This window comes from Rana temporaria, chromosome 12, assembly GCF_905171775.1.
Source record: "Rana temporaria chromosome 12, aRanTem1.1, whole genome shotgun sequence".
Taxonomy (NCBI): Eukaryota; Metazoa; Chordata; class Amphibia; order Anura; family Ranidae; genus Rana; species Rana temporaria.
Window position 1 is genome coordinate 137,689,098 of NC_053500.1, and position 15,750 is coordinate 137,704,847.

Here is a 15,750-nt window from a genome sequence, read left to right on the forward strand (position 1 = left end):
CACCATTCCTCCCATTGACTTTAATGATGGTGCACTGTTTCTTCCACTGACACCAATGATGGGGCACCATTCCTCCCAATGACACCAATGATGGGACACTATTCCCCCCACTGACACAATCGTATATTGCCTTTGAAATTTCATACAGCACTAGGACTTTTCTATCAGAACACTATCTGTATTGAGTCTAAGTTTTCCCTGTGCTTGCCTGGGTTTTCTACAGGTACTCCAGTTTCCTCCCACACTTTAAAGACATGCTGGTGTGTAAATTGGCCCTAGTATGTGTATATTACTAAAGCACAGAGACATTGTACATAAAAGTTATTAGGTAATCCCAGCTAAACACACATCCAGTGGGTCAGTCCCCATAGGTCAGCTTGTCTGGAGACCAAGGTACAGTGGAACCTTGGATTATGAGCATAATCCGTTCCAAAGTTCTTGCATAGCAAAGCGAGTTTCCCCATTGAAGTCAATGGAAACAAAAATAATTTGTTCCGTATTGACTTCAATGGCATGCAATACCGCATGTGGCCAGAGGTGGGGGGGGGGGGTGCCGGAGAGCCTCGTAAACACTCGGAAAGGCCCGAGGACACCTCAGCTGAAATCGGAAAGGCTTGGGAACGGAGTATTTCCGAGATTTTCTGAGCATTTCCGAGCGGCTCTGTTTGGCTCAGACGCCCCCCCATCTCGGGCCAAACGCGGTATTGCACACTGCTTTGGTTTGAATCCTGCTCGTTTTGCTAGATAACACTCGCAAATGAGTCATGATTTTTAAAAACACAGCGCTCGTATTGCGAAACGCTCGTTAACCGCCTTTCTCACAATCCGAGGTTCCACTGTACAGTATATAATCATACAGCACTTAGCAGTGCTTTTGTAATAAATAATTTCCAATGTTAAATATATATCCCACATATATTCCGGTCAGCGGCCTCCCTAGTACTGTCAGAATGTGATTTGTGTGGCATGAGACTCACCCGAAATACACGGCATGGTGGGCAGCAACACCTTTTTCCTTTTCCTACCCACTGGCGCGGCTCCTGGACTGTGACCTGAGAAGGAAAGACGGGTAGAGTTACACTCATGACTTCCCGGTGATTTAGGTACTTTACCGATATGCCCCATAAATACCCGATTTAAAGTGTAGGATCGCCCCCCCCCCCCATGTAATTCTACATTCCATACTGATGGGGTCTGGCTGATAGGCCAACCTTGCATTTTGATAACCACAATTGGCTCTCACAGTGAGCACATGATCAACAACCACATTGATTGGCTCCCATTCATTAAGGTCCCTTTCACACTGGGGCGGTTTGCAGGCGCTATTGCGCTAAAAATAGCGCCTACAAAAAGACCTGAAACAGCGGTTGCTGTTTCTCCAGTGTGAAAGCCCGAGGGCTTTCACACTGAAGCGGTGCGTTAGCAGGACCTCTTCAAAAGTCCTGCTAGCCGCATCTTTGGAGCGGTGAAGGCGCGGTGTGTTAACCGCTCCTCCACCGCTTCTTCCCATTGAAAGCAATGGGAAACCTGCAGAGGCGCATTGCCAGCAGTATTAACCCTTTTTTGGCCGCTAGTGGGGGGGTAAAACCGCACCGCTAGCGGCCGAATACCACCGCAATTTCAACGGCAAAGCACCGCTAAAAATATTGGCGCTTTACCGCCACCGCCACCCAGTGTGAAAGGGGCCTAAGTGAATACCAGCTGCTGTCAGTAACACGGTATTCATCTTTTTAAAGCATAGATCAGTGGTCTTCGAACTGCAGCCCCAGAGCCGGATGTGGCCCATTGTTTTCTTTTATCTGGCCCTTGATGGGGTACTACTTCACCAACAGACCCCAATGGTGGGGCATTATTTCTTCCACTGACACCAATGACGAGGCACTACATTTCTGCTACTTATACGAATGATTGGACACTATTCCTCCCACTGACACCAACGATGGCAAACTATTCCTCCCACTGACACCAATGATGGGGCACTATTCCTCCCACTGACACCAATGATGGGGCACTATTCCTCCCACTGACACCAATGATGGGGCACTATTCCTCCCACTGACACCAATGCCAATTATGGGACACTATTCCTCTAACTGACACCAATGATGGAGCACTATTACTCCTACTAATACCAATGATGGGGCATTATTTCTTCCACTGATACAAGGCCTATTCCTCCCATTGACACCATCAATGGGGCATTATTTCTCCCATTAAAACCAATTTTACTCTGTGTTGTTGGCCTGACCTTGTTGCCTTCTATCGCATCAACATGTACTGTATACTGGCCCTTTGCATAGAAAGTTTGGAGTCCCCGGCATAAATGAATACCCTCTCCACATAAGTTATCGCTACTAAGAGTAGTAGTAAATTAGAAGTATTATCTTTTCGGTTGTTATAAAACAGGTAAAGATGTGGAAGTTGGTATTATCAGGCTCAGTTTTGGCCAACACAATGAATGGAAATGCTTGAAGAAAGGACACCTTATTATGTGCTCCGGCACTTGCAGAATTCACCCAGCTTTCGCCAATCACGGCTCACGTAAGAGTGCGCGCCCCCCGCAGGCCAAACCCCAAATAAATTAATTCAACAATCTTCTTCCTAAAAACAGGAGGGACTTACAGACGTTTCTTACCAACATCTGGGATTTCTGTACCTTGTGAGTTCACTTCCAGAAGCTTGAAGAAATGGTCGTCTGTTATATCCGCATCCTCCTCCAAATCATCTGTAAAATCAAACAAAGCGTCAAAACCAGCCACACACGCGCACGCACGTGCACGCATACAGTATTATTGGTATATAGAGAAACACAACACGCTATAAAAAAAATGAACACACCGACCTCCAACACAACTATTATGGTTGCAAAAACCAATATGTTCCTTTCTTAACTTCCCGTTATGTCATAGGGAGTGGTGTAGCGGTTTTATACATCTTTCCTTCCTCTTTTTGTTATAGTCAGGACTATAATGAAAGAAAAATAACAGATTCCTCCATCCACAATAATCACTGCGAATGGACAAAAACCCCCTTTAAAACATCATTATGGCCCGGATTCACGTAGAATGGCGTATCTTTGTGTGGGCGTAACGTATCCTATTTACGTTACGCCTCCGCAACTTTTACAGACAAGTGCCGTATTCTCAAACGAAAGTTGCTTAGCGTAAATAGGCTGGCGTAAGCCCGCCTAATTCAAATGTGGTAGATGTGGGCGTGTGTTATGTAAATTTTATGTGACCCCACGTAAATGACGCTTTTTACGAACGGCGCATGCGGCGTCTGTGAAAGTATCCCAGTGCGCATGCTCCAAATTAACCCGCAAGAAGCCAATGCTTTCGATGTGAGCGTAAATGATGCCCAGCCCTATTCGCGAACGACTTACGCAAACGACGTAAAATTTTCAAAATTCGACATGGGAACGACGTCCATACTTAACATTGGTACGCCGCATATAGCAGGGGTAACTTTACGCTGGGAAAAGCCTAACGTAAATGGCGTATCTGTACTGCATCGGCCGGGCGTATGTTCGTGAATTCACGTATCTAGCGGATTTACATATTTCTAGGCGTAAATCAGCGTACACGCCCCTAGCGGCCAGCGTAAATATGCAGTTAAGATACGACGGCGTAAGAGACTTACGCCGGTAGGATCTAATACAAATCTATGCGTAACTGATTCTATGAATCAGGCGCATAGATACGACGCCTCAAACTCAGAGATACGCCGGCGTAACTCGTTTGAGAATCCAGGCCTCTATGTTTACAGAAAACAGATGGCTCAGTCTGAGGTTTCAATCAGACAAAGGGAGCTGCAAAGTAAGCTGCTTTTTTTGCTAACCCATAGCTCTCTGGCGACACTTTGTCAAGTATTTTTACACATACAGTAAATAGTAAAAAAAATAAAACATCAAAAAACAAACCTTTTTTAAATGTTAGTTAAAACCATTCTAGTGTATGTATATCTAAAACATTTTATCAGGCTAGAGCAAGGAGGGGGATGGAATCTCCGTCAGGTTGACATTCCTGTTTGAGCCTCCAGTGGGGAGATTCCCCCTCTGAAGAAGACAGCTACACTATATTGTCAAAAGTATTGGGACACCTGCCCTTACACGCACATGAACTTTAATGGCAGTCTTAGTCCGTAGGGTTCAATATTGGGTTGACATTCCCATAGACACACTCCTAAACCTTGTGGACAGCCTTCCCAAAAGAGTTGAAGCTGTTATAGCTGCAAAGGGCGGGGCCAACCCAATATTGAACCCTACGGACTGAGACTGCCATTAAAGTTCATGTGCGTGTAAAGGCAGGTGTCCCAATACTTTTGACAATATAGTGAATCTCCAGCACATCTGAGATCAGATTTATACCCACTCTGTGGATCCAAACAGTATCTGGAGGGTAACAACTTTGGTATTAGGAGGAGGAATAGTTCCCCAATGTTGGTGTCAGTGGGAGGAATAGTTCCCCAATGTTGCTGTCAGTGGGAGGAATAGTTCCCCAATGTTGCTGTCAGTGGGAGGAATAGTTCCCCAATGTTGCTGTCAGTGGGAGGAATAGTTCCCCAATGTTGCTGTCAGTGGGAGGAATAGTTCCCCAATGTTGCTGTCGGTGGGAGGAATAGTTCCCCAATGTTGGTGTCGGTGGGAGGAATAGTTCCCCAATGTTGGTGTCGGTGGGAGGAATTGTTCTCCAATGTTGGTGTCAGTGGGATCTCCAATGTTGGTGTCAGTGGGATCTCCAATGTTGGTGTCAGTGGGAGGAATAGTTCCCCAATGTTGGTGTCAGTGGGAGGAATAGTTCCCCAATGTTGGTGTCAGTGGGAGGAATAGTTCCCCAATGTTGGTGTCAGTGGGAGGAATAGTTCCCCAATGTTGGTGTCAGTGGGAGGAATAGTTCCCCAATGTTGGTGTCAGTGGGAGGAATAGTTCCCCAATGTTGGTGTCAGTGGGAGGAATAGTTCCCCAATGTTGGTGTCAGTGGGAGGAATAGTTCCCCAATGTTGGTGTCAGTGGGAGGAATAGTTCCCCAATGTTGGTGTCAGTGGGAGGAATAGTTCCCCAATGTTGGTGTCAGTGGGAGGAATAGTTCCCCAATGTTGGTGTCAGTGGGAGGAATAGTTCCCCAATGTTGGTGTCAGTGGGAAGAATAGCGTCCCAATGTTGGTATCAATGGGAGAAATAGTGCCCCATCGTTCATGTACTTAGGAGGAATAGTGCCCTATCGTTGGCATCAATGGGAGAAATCGTGCCCCATTGCTGAAGTCAATAGCAGGTATTATTCCCCATTGTTGGTGTCAGTGGGAGGAATAATGTCTTGTATCAGTTGGAGGAAAAGTGCCCCAAGGGCCGTATAAAGGCCGTGTTGGGCCCCCAGGCCGCAGTTTGGAGACCACTGATATAGAACAATCCTACAGCGTAACAAGACAGAAATACAGCCAATGCCAGTGTCACCTATGAAGTCCTCTATTTGGTCCTCCTTAGATTCATTGGGGTCACTGAGGATTTCTTTCTTGTAAAGCTCTTCGTTTTCTTCTATGTAATTCCATTCCTCTCTAGTGAAGAACACAGCCACGTCCTGATAGCGTACTGGAATCTGAAACACACAGGACAGCGATTGGCTAAATCACAGTCCCCTGCCACTGTTCGCTAACAGAGGAGACATAATGGCCTATTATTTCTTTATGAGGACACACAACGATACCAACTAGATGGAAATACATACAGTAAAACCTTGGTTTGCAAGCATAATTCATTCCAGAAACATGCTTGTAATCCAAAGCACTTGTTTATCAAAGCGTTTTTTTTTACAGGGTATAAAAGAGAAGAGAGGCGCCTCTAAGTGTAGCAATAAGTTGCTGAATGTTGTACCTTCATTAAATGTAACCATATTGCTACACTTAGAGGCTCCTCTCTTCTCTTTTATACTCAGTTGTGACATGACGCTGCTCTTATATCAAGACATCGCTTGTATATCAAGGCAAGATTTATTAAAACATTTTGCTTGTCTTGCAAAACGCTCTCAAACCAAGTTACTCTCAAACCAAGGTTTTACTGTACATCTCATTTTCGTTTTTACTTTTCACAAAGAAGTTGGGCAAATAAAGAATGGCAAGGCATCCATCAGTGCAGCTCATACACGGTTCATGGAGTAGCACCCGGCGACCATATAGAGATCCTTTATGGTTCTTTCATTGAGGTCATCAACTTGGATAAAACATTTTTTTACACCTCCTACTTTTAACCACTTCCATACCGGGTCTATTCTGGCACTTCTCTCCTTTATGTAAAATTCATAATTTTTTTGCTAGAAAATTACTCAGAACCCCCAAACATTATATATGGTTTTTTTTAGCAGACACCCCAGGGAATAAAATGGCGGTCATTGCAACTTATTATCTCGCACAGTATTTGCACAACAATTTTTCAAACGCTATTTTTTTGGGGGGAAAAAAAAACGGTTTAATAAATTAAAAAATAACAAAAACTGTTAGCCCAATTTTTTTGTATAATGTAAAAGATGAAGTTACGCCGAGTAAATAGATACCCAACGTGTCACGCTTTAAAATTGCGCACACTCATGGAAAGGCACCAAATTTCGGTACTTAAAATTCTCCATAGGCGACGCTTTAATTTTTTTTACAGGTTACCAGCTTAGCGTTACATAGGAGGTCTAGTGCTAGAATTGTTGCACGTGGCGATACCTCATGTGTGGTTTGAACTGCGTTTACATATGTGGGCGGGGCTTGCGTGTGTGTTCGCTTCTGAGCACGAGCTACCAGGGACAGGGGCATTTTAAAATGTATTTATTTATTAATTTTACTCAATTTTTTATTTATTTTTTTACACTTTTTTTGATCACTTTTATTCCTATTACAAGGAATGTAAACATCCTTTGTAATAGGAATGGTGTGTGACAGGTCCTCTTTATGGAGAGATGCGGGGTCAATAAGACCTCACATCTCTCCTCCAGGCTGGAAAGCATGAGATCGGGAAAATAAATTCACTGATCTCATGCTGACAGCCGTGATTGCGGCTTTGTTTACTTCCGGGAACCCGGGCGTGACGTCAGCAGTCATAGAGATGACTGCTGACCATCTAGTCTTTCGGAAATCTCTATCGTCGTCAGCCGGCGCCGGAAGATTCGTTCTCCGGGCTCCGATTGGCACGGGAGAGCCCGGAGAAGCACCGGATGGCGGTGAGAGGGGGGGGGGGGGGGGTGTTGCCTATAAGAACGATCAAGTGGTGGAACTGCCACTGTGATCGTTCTTACCGTGCACAAAATCGCCGGCTAAAAAGAAGGATATCTGAAAGATGCCTGTAGCTGCACCCATCATTCAGATATCACCGCACAAAGTCAAGGACGTCATATGACGGCATGTGGTAGGGAAGTGGTTAAAAAGAGGAAACACAGCGTAAGAAGCTTACTTTCAATTTGGAGGACTTTCACACCAAGTACTTGAAGGTGTGAGATCCATGGATACCCTACAATGATCGTCCGAATATAGATCGTACCCTACTCTTGGTGAGATCACTCCTAAAGTCAACATGCAACGGGGCAATTGCTCCCCCCGAGAAAATAAGCAGCGAGTGAGCCGGCAGGTGACTGAGCAGGCCGGCAGGTGAGCGAGCGAACGGGCAGGCCGGCGAGTGAGACAATCATGCCGCCGTACCGGTCAGGCTTGTGAGCGGGCAGGTGTTCTGTCAGGAAGCCGCTCCCCATCTGAAGATGCAACTGAAGTGACGCTGCGTCGCGGCCATCTTGGTACACCCGCACGCAGTAAGCCTAGAGTTAGAAGTCGGCAAGCGGACATCTTTATACACCCACCAAAGTCTTGCTTTTCACAGATATTTTAAACAGTAAACCCAACTAATATTTCACTATATAAGCCGAGTATACTGTTAAAAATATCTGTGAAAAGCAAGACTCCGGGTGGGTGTATAAAGATGTCCGCTTGCCGACTTCTAACTCTAAGTTTACTGCGTGCGGGTGTACCAAGATGGCCGCAATGCAACATCACTTTGGTTGCATATTCTGATGTGTAGCAGCTTTCTGACATCATCTCTCACCGCCCGCCCTCACTCTGACACCTCCTGACACCATAACAACCATGGGGCTGTGATGATTGAAGCGCCAACACCAGCCATTGCCCCGACAAATTGACCGCAAAATTATCTGACAATGCCCCTCCCAAGACTAGACTCTGGATCCGCCGCTGTCTGACTGTTCCACATAACACTACCTGTAGTCAGAACTCCACCCCTCTGCCTGGTCCACTCACTCACCTGTCCTTCCTTCTGATAGAATTTGCTGAGATCTTCATTCTTCTTCACCAGCTTCAAATCCTGCGAAATATAAAGAATGTGGAACTCGCCCGGCAGTCACAAAGTACAGTCAAAGAACAAATTTAGATACACAAAATGTATAGGGTGCAGCACACTCTCCCACACCATTTACTAAATACACTATTTTCAGACATGGATCTATACCATATGGCCAAAATGATATGCCCCCCCCCCCCCCCCAACTGCCTGACAGCTGGAGCTTCCAGTGAAGCATACAAAGATATTTTAGATAGTTTTGCACTTCCACCCTTGTGGTAAGAGTTTGGGGAAGACCTTTTTCTGTTCCACCATGACTGTGCCCCCCACCCTGTGTACAAAGTCAGCTCTATAAAGACATGGTGTGACCTGTTTGGTTTGAAGGAACTTGAGTCCTGACCTCAACCCTACTGAACACCATTGGCACGAAATGGAACACCAACTGTGATCCAGGTCTTCTCCTCCAACATCAGTACCTGACCTCAGAAATGAGCACACATTCCTACAGACACCCTCCAAAACCTTATTAACGGCATTTCCAGAGGAGTGGAGGATGTTATAGATGCAAAGCAGGGACAATTGCATATTAATAGACATGAATTGGAATCCAACATGCTCATATAGGTGTGATGGTCAGGCTTTTATAAACTTTTGCCCATAGAGTGCATTATATCCTATTTATTCTTTGGCTGCCCTGAGACTACTTTTTGCATATTCTATCCATGCGGGGTGATAGTTGTTGGTAACTGCTGGTACCTAATGCGTATTATACGCCTATGATCCACTACATGCACCCTGCTGTTCTATCACGTGGCTGACTCACTGGAACTCTATTGTACAAGACAAGGTTTTTTAACACTTTTATTATATTTTGACCCTGTTCTGGACATCATATGTGTTCACATGCGATCCTGAAGAAGAAACAATGTTTTCGAAACGCGTCAAGCTGCTTATGTGGTCCATTTTTTTGTAAAACCAGGAATATTTTCTGTACTACAAATGTGCACTTTACATGGATGTGCTTACTACGTCTTATTTTAATTTTCTATAATAAAATTGGAATTTAATGTAATAAAGTTCTCTTTTGTTGGTTTTGCTCACTACATGTATGCCCTTTTACAAATACTGCAGCTGCTGAGCATTAATAATCGGACACTTACCTGTACAGCAGGGATATGCAATTAGCGGACCTCCAGCTGTTGCAGAACTACAAGTCCCATGAGGCATTACAAGACTCTGACAGCCACAAGCATGACACCCAGAGGCAGAGGCATGATGGGACTTGTAGTTTTGCAACAGCTGGAGGTCCGCTAATTGCATATCCTTGCTGTACAGGGTCCAGCGATGCAGGGGAACAAAGCCCCGCTTGTCTCCCCCTCCTCTCTGCGGCGCCGGCATTGTCACTGTGGACGCTCGTCTGTGGCTTCACAACCGGGCATGCACTGCACATGTGCAAGCCGTGCTGCGCACCGTGATTGGCGGAGCAATCACCTGGGACCTGTGACGTGTCCTAGATGATTGCGGAGAGGGGTGGGAGAGAGGTGACTTACTTCCGGTTGCCAAGGTGACCTAGGGAGGAAGTGGGACCTGGAACCCTTTAAAAAGGGGGTTTCCCCTCCCCTTCCCCCTCAAATGTGGCATGTCAGGGGGTCACCTTTTTTAAATTGGAAGTTCCATTTTTGGGTGGAACTCTGCTTTAAGGAGTTCCCTTAACTGGAACTAAGGGGCCAAGCCCATCCCATGAAAAACAACCCCCCCACACCATAATCCCCCCTCCACCAAATGATTTGGACCAGTTCATAAAGCAAGGTCCATAAAGACATGGATGAGCAAAGTTTGGGGTGGAGGAACTTGACTGGCCTGTTCAGAGTCCTGACCTCAACCTGATAGAACGCCTTTGAGATGAATTAGAGTGGAGACAGCGAGCCAGGCCTTCTCCTCCAACATCACTGCCTGACCTCATAAATGGAAGAACGGTCAAACATTCCCATAGACACCCTCCTAAACCTTGTGGACGGCCTTCCCAGAGGAGTTGAAGCTGTTATAGCTGCAAACTCAACCCTACAGACCAAGACTGGGATGCCATTAAAAGTGCATGTAAAGGCAGGTGTCCCAATACTTTTGACAATATAGTGCATCTCAACTAGGTGCCATACTAATATGACCCTTATTTCCACCCTAGGGCAGCAGAATAAGAAATATGAATGAAAAGGCCTTACTGGACATATCTGTCGGTCCCAGTCCTCACCTCTCCAGCCACAAGACACACGAGCTCCACAATCTGACTCAGCAGTTTCCTGGTCCGCTGCCTCTTGTAACTGCCCATATGTGGTGCTTCAGTCATGTGTCTCAGGAGCGCCACCTAGCAGGAAGGGAAAGGCACAACATGAGCTCATATCTGCCCTGAGCTTCAGGAAGCCGCTTTCTTTTTCTAACACTGGTACTTTAAGGAAATGAGAATAAAGTGTTGGTAAAAGAAAACAATAAATGTCTCTCGTTTGATTCCTTTTGCTCTTCTACATATAACATTGGAAGCATTTATATGTTATATATCAAAAATGCCGTTCGATTCTGCCAGAAATCAATTTAGCCAGTAACTCCTTCTGCTCTCTGCTGAGATGAATTCCCAAGCATCATCAGCCCTGCACAGTTCTCCCCTACTGGACTACTGAACAACACAATGATGTTATGGAGATGAGGGAGGTGCACTGTAGTCATAACACACTTCCTGTCCCAGTGTGACAACAATGCTACTCTTTCCACTGACAACATTGAACCACTATTCCTCCCACTGACACCGATGGGCACTATTCCCCCCACTGGCACTATTCCTCCCACTGACACCAATGATGGGGAATTATACCTCCAACTGACACCAACGATGGGACACTATTCCTCCCACTGACAAACAATGGGGCACTATTATTTCCACTAACATTGAGCCACTATTCCTCCCACTAACACAGATGGGCACTATTCCTCCCGCTGACAACGATGGGCACTATTCCTCCCACTGACACAAACAATGGGGCACTATTCCTCCAACTGACACCAACGATGGGACACTATTCTTCCCTCTGACACAAACAATGGGGCACTATTCTTTCCACTGACAACATTGAGCCACTATTTCTCCCACTGACACCAACGATGGGGCACTATTTATCTCACTGACACCAATGATGGGACACTATTCCTCCCACTGACACCAATGATGGGACACTATTCTTCCCACTGACACTAATGGGGCACTATTCCTCCCACTGACACAAATGATGGGGGTTCTATTCCTCCCACTAACAACAATGGGGCACTATTCCTCCCACTGACACCAACGATGCGACACTATTCCTGCCATTGACACCAACATTGGGGCACTATTCCTCTCCCTAATATCAAAGATGGGGCATTGTTTACTCACACTGACCCCCCCCCCCCCAAGACATTTTCTACTCCCACTGGCCACAGTCCGGCCCCCTAAAGTCTGAAGGACAGTAAACCGACCCTTTGTTTAGAAAGGTCGAAGACCCCTGTTCTAGAACAACACTTTCCAGTTCTCCTGACGTTCTCCATAAAACAAGCCATGTACTCACCAGTTTGGCCTGTAGGATACATAATGTTTTCTTGTTTCGCAGGGAACATTTGGAGAAGAAGCATCCTTCCGGTGTTTCGGGGGAGGTGTGAGGTTCAGACTCCTGCTTAAGAGGTTCCTGTTGGGCGACACGATGATCCTCGGGGGAGGAGCCATGTTGCAACGTGGAAGGAACTTGATAATGGTCCTTCATAATCTCTTCCTGTTCTACATTGGGCAACTCCTGAACACATTTAAATCTGCTGTTAAAATACATGTGGTCCAGCTGCACCTTCCAGTCTTCCCCATAAAAGTTGAACTCGTATTCAGGCCATTGGATGCCTCTGTCATAGGTATTCCAGCGGGGGACGCTGACGGAGCAAGACTGGATGGTCACCGTAGTCATATCAGTCTGTGTGCCCATCTCCGTCTGTAAGATGTGTATGGTGGAGGTGCCAGCGTCCACCTGGGACCAACGCTCTTTTTTCCCAGCCTCCTTCTCTTCCAAGCGCTGCTTCTTCTTCTGAGGAACGTGTTTTATGGCGACTTCCACCACATTCCCGGGGAAGACTGTGGGCACGGCGTCCGGTTTGAGGACCACTTTGGTCCCCTGGGTCATGTAAGATTTGGGAACGAAGTGGGCCGAGCACATGCGGTAAGAACCCATTTTCGAAGACAAAATTTTCTCAGCGAAGTCATCAATGTCGTCACAGTACTGACCAGTCTGCTGAAGCCACAGCTTTATCCGGGCGAGATCTTTGGGAAAGACGTGCAAAGTTATGCCGGGGGAAAAGCAGTTCTTTCCCATGAAGTGCGGGCAGGATGGGAAGATACATTTTGGCATGGCTTCCACCTGCAGACAAAATCGGATTATTATACACAGCAGATGAAACTTTCAAAATAAATGGAAAACTGCGCAAGAGTAGTGCACAAAACAAATTAACAACTTGCTTACTGGGCACATATACCCCCCCTCCTGCCCAGGTGAAATTTCAGCTTCAGGCACTACGTCGCTTTAACTGACAATTGTGACGTGGCTCCCAAACAAAATTGACGTCCTTTTTTTCCCCACAAGTAGAGCTTTTTTTTTTGGTGGTATTTGATCACCGGTTTTTATTTTTTGCGCTATAAACTAAAAAAGAGCGACAATCTTGAAAAAAAAAAACAATATTTTTTACTCGTTGCTATAATAAATAGCCCAATTTAAAAAAACAAAAAAAACATTTTCTCAGTCTAGGCCGATACGTATTCTTCTACATATTTTTGGTAAAAAAAAAAATCGCTATAAGCAACTGGTTTGCGCAAAAGTTATAGCGCCTACAAAATAGTGGACAGAATATTTTTTTTTCTTTTTACTAGTAATGGCGGCGATCTGCGATTTTTATTTGGACTGCGACATTGCGGCGGACACATCGGACACTTTTGACACATTTTTGGCACCATTCACATTTATACTGCGATCAGTGCTATAAATATGCACTAATTACTGTATAAATGTGACTGGCAGGGAAGGGGTTAACACTAGGGGGTGAGAAAGGGGGTAAATGTGTACCCTGCATAGTGTTTCTAACTGTGGGGGAAGGGGACTGACTGGGGGAGGTGACCGATCTGTGTCCCTATGTACAAGGGACACAGATCGGTCTCCTCTCCCCCTGACAGGACGTGGATCTGTGTGTTTACACACACAGATCCACGTCCTTGTCTGTGTAACCGCCGATCGCGGGTGCCTGGCGGACATAGCGGCCGCCAGTCACGTGCATCGGCATCTCAGTGATGCGGCGGGCACGCGCGCCCCCCAGTGGCTGGAGGCCGTGTATAGACGGCCTCACGGAAATTGGCAACCACACTGCAGCCGTATATAGTCGTACGGCCGGCAGGAAGTGGTTAAATTAGTCCAATTACCGTATTTATCGTAATATAACACGCACAGGCGTATAACACACACCTTCATTTTAAGAGGGAAGTTTCAGGAAAAATAAATACATTTTAAATAAAGCAAAATGAGGGTCAGTGCCCATAAATGCCCATCTGCAGCCTCAAAATTGCCCTTCAATGCAGCTTTATCAATTCCCACCCGTAGCCTCACAATTGCCCATCAATGCAGCTTGATCAATGCCCAACTGCAGCCTCACCATTGCCCATCAATGCAGCTTGATCAATGCCCAACTGCAGCCTCTTCATTGCCCATCAATGCAGCTTAATCAATGCCCATCTGCAGCCTCGCAATTGCCCATCAATGCAGCTTTATCAATGCCCATCTGTAGCCTTGCAATTGCCCTTCAATGCATCTTGATCAATGCCCATCTGTAGCCTCACAATTGCCCATCAATGCCCATCCGTAGCCTCACAATTGCCCATCAATGCAGCTTGATTAATGCCCATCTGCAGCCTCCCCATTGCCATGAATGCAGCCTGATCAAATCCCATGTCAGGGAGGGGGGCAGGATGAGCGCCGTCAGATTACATACAGCGAGAATCTCCTGTTTACTAGGCGGCGTCTTCGCGGGGGAGGGGGGGGGTTTGCCGCGAAATCACGGGACAATAGCACTGCTCGCGGGACTTACCGCGAAATCCGGGAAGGTTGGGAGGTATGTACAGGTATCTGCACCCCCTCGCCCCTGAAAGATGCCAAATGTGACACCGGAGGGGGGGAGGGTTCCGAAAAGCGGAGGTTCCATTTTTGTGTGGACCTCCGCTTTAATAAACATGAATACCAGCATGATGCTAAACATACATCTTGTGTTCACATTGTAGCAAAATGTCTAAAATGAAATCTCTTTATTAAGAATGTGAAGATACACTTCCACCCGTATATATGTATGTGATGTACATTACATGCACCAAACATGCAGCCATTCGCTTAACCATCAAAAGCATATGTGGGGGAAAAAAAGCATGCTGGTATATGTAGTACCATAGCAGTAAGGAATCGCAGGCAAAAGGCATGCTGGAAGTTGTAGTTCTACAGCAAGCTAACTACACATAGTAGGGAGGGCTGGAAGTTGTAGTTCTTTGATGGTACACAAGCCCATGGTGTACTCAGCAGACTGATGATGATGGGAGTTGTATTTCCACAGCTAGGGCCGATCCGCCCTATAGGCTCACTATGCAAGCCGCTTAGGGCCCCGCAAAACTGCGGAGGGCCCCCCAAATTACTAGAGGTCCCACCTGGTGAGAAGTCATCTTCGGCCCCTCACCTCGCTGGTTGCATGGGAGAAGAGGTCACTGTCGGCAGTGCCCCCCCCCCCCCTCCCCAACTTTAATGTGACATGTCATTTTGCTTAGGGCCCCAGGGAGGTCAGGATCGGCACTGTCCACAGCACCCCTAAGCCAAAAGAAGACCCAACCCTGGGATAAGAGTCAGCCCTGTGTGCGGCAGGCCATGCTGAGACTCGTAGTGCTCTGAGGCGCTGATGGTACAGAACGCACACACATATACACACAGGCTGAATGATGTCACTGGCCTGATACATGATACCTGATTGTTGTAGCAGATCCACAGTCCCCCACACACAGGAAGTTCAAGCTGGAGAGACAACAGAGGCTCCGACTGGCTGGGAGATGACAACCCGCATCACTTCCTGCTTTCATCACGCGGGATTCTGGGAAGTGCAGTCTTTAAGCCCGTTAGCTGGATGGATTGCAATCCTTTTCTTAAAGATAAACTCCAGGCTAGGCATCTAAATGTTTAAAAAATATAAAAATAAATAAAAATTGCAATCGATTCGTAATTTTAAATATTATTTTAACCCCATTCGTGCCAAAGGGTAAAACAAATCTAAATGCCTAAGCACAATTTTGCAACTTTGACACGCAGGGCTGGACTGGGACAGAAATTTGGCCCTGGACTTCATCCAGACTG

At 46.2% G+C, this 15,750-nt stretch overlaps 1 protein-coding gene across 6 annotated transcripts in view; it reads right to left on the minus strand.

Moving 5' to 3' along the window:
- Positions 1-15,466, minus strand: part of LOC120918987 (zinc finger protein 264-like) — a 52,634-nt gene extending 37,168 nt beyond the window's left edge. For all 6 annotated transcript variants that reach the window (XM_040330910.1, XM_040330908.1, XM_040330909.1 and 3 more), the window contains exons 1-7: positions 15,367-15,466; positions 11,911-12,741; positions 10,566-10,679; positions 8,282-8,341; positions 5,450-5,591; positions 2,657-2,725; positions 978-1,052 (exon numbers count right to left, since the gene is read on the minus strand). In XM_040330910.1, the coding sequence (XP_040186844.1) occupies positions 978-1,052; positions 2,657-2,725; positions 5,450-5,591; positions 8,282-8,341; positions 10,566-10,679; positions 11,911-12,732 (1,282 nt within the window). In that variant the 5' untranslated portion in view covers positions 12,733-12,741; positions 15,367-15,466. The remainder of the gene's footprint in view (positions 1-977; positions 1,053-2,656; positions 2,726-5,449; positions 5,592-8,281; positions 8,342-10,565; positions 10,680-11,910; positions 12,742-15,366) is intronic.
- Between the last annotated feature and the right edge of the window lie 284 nt (positions 15,467-15,750).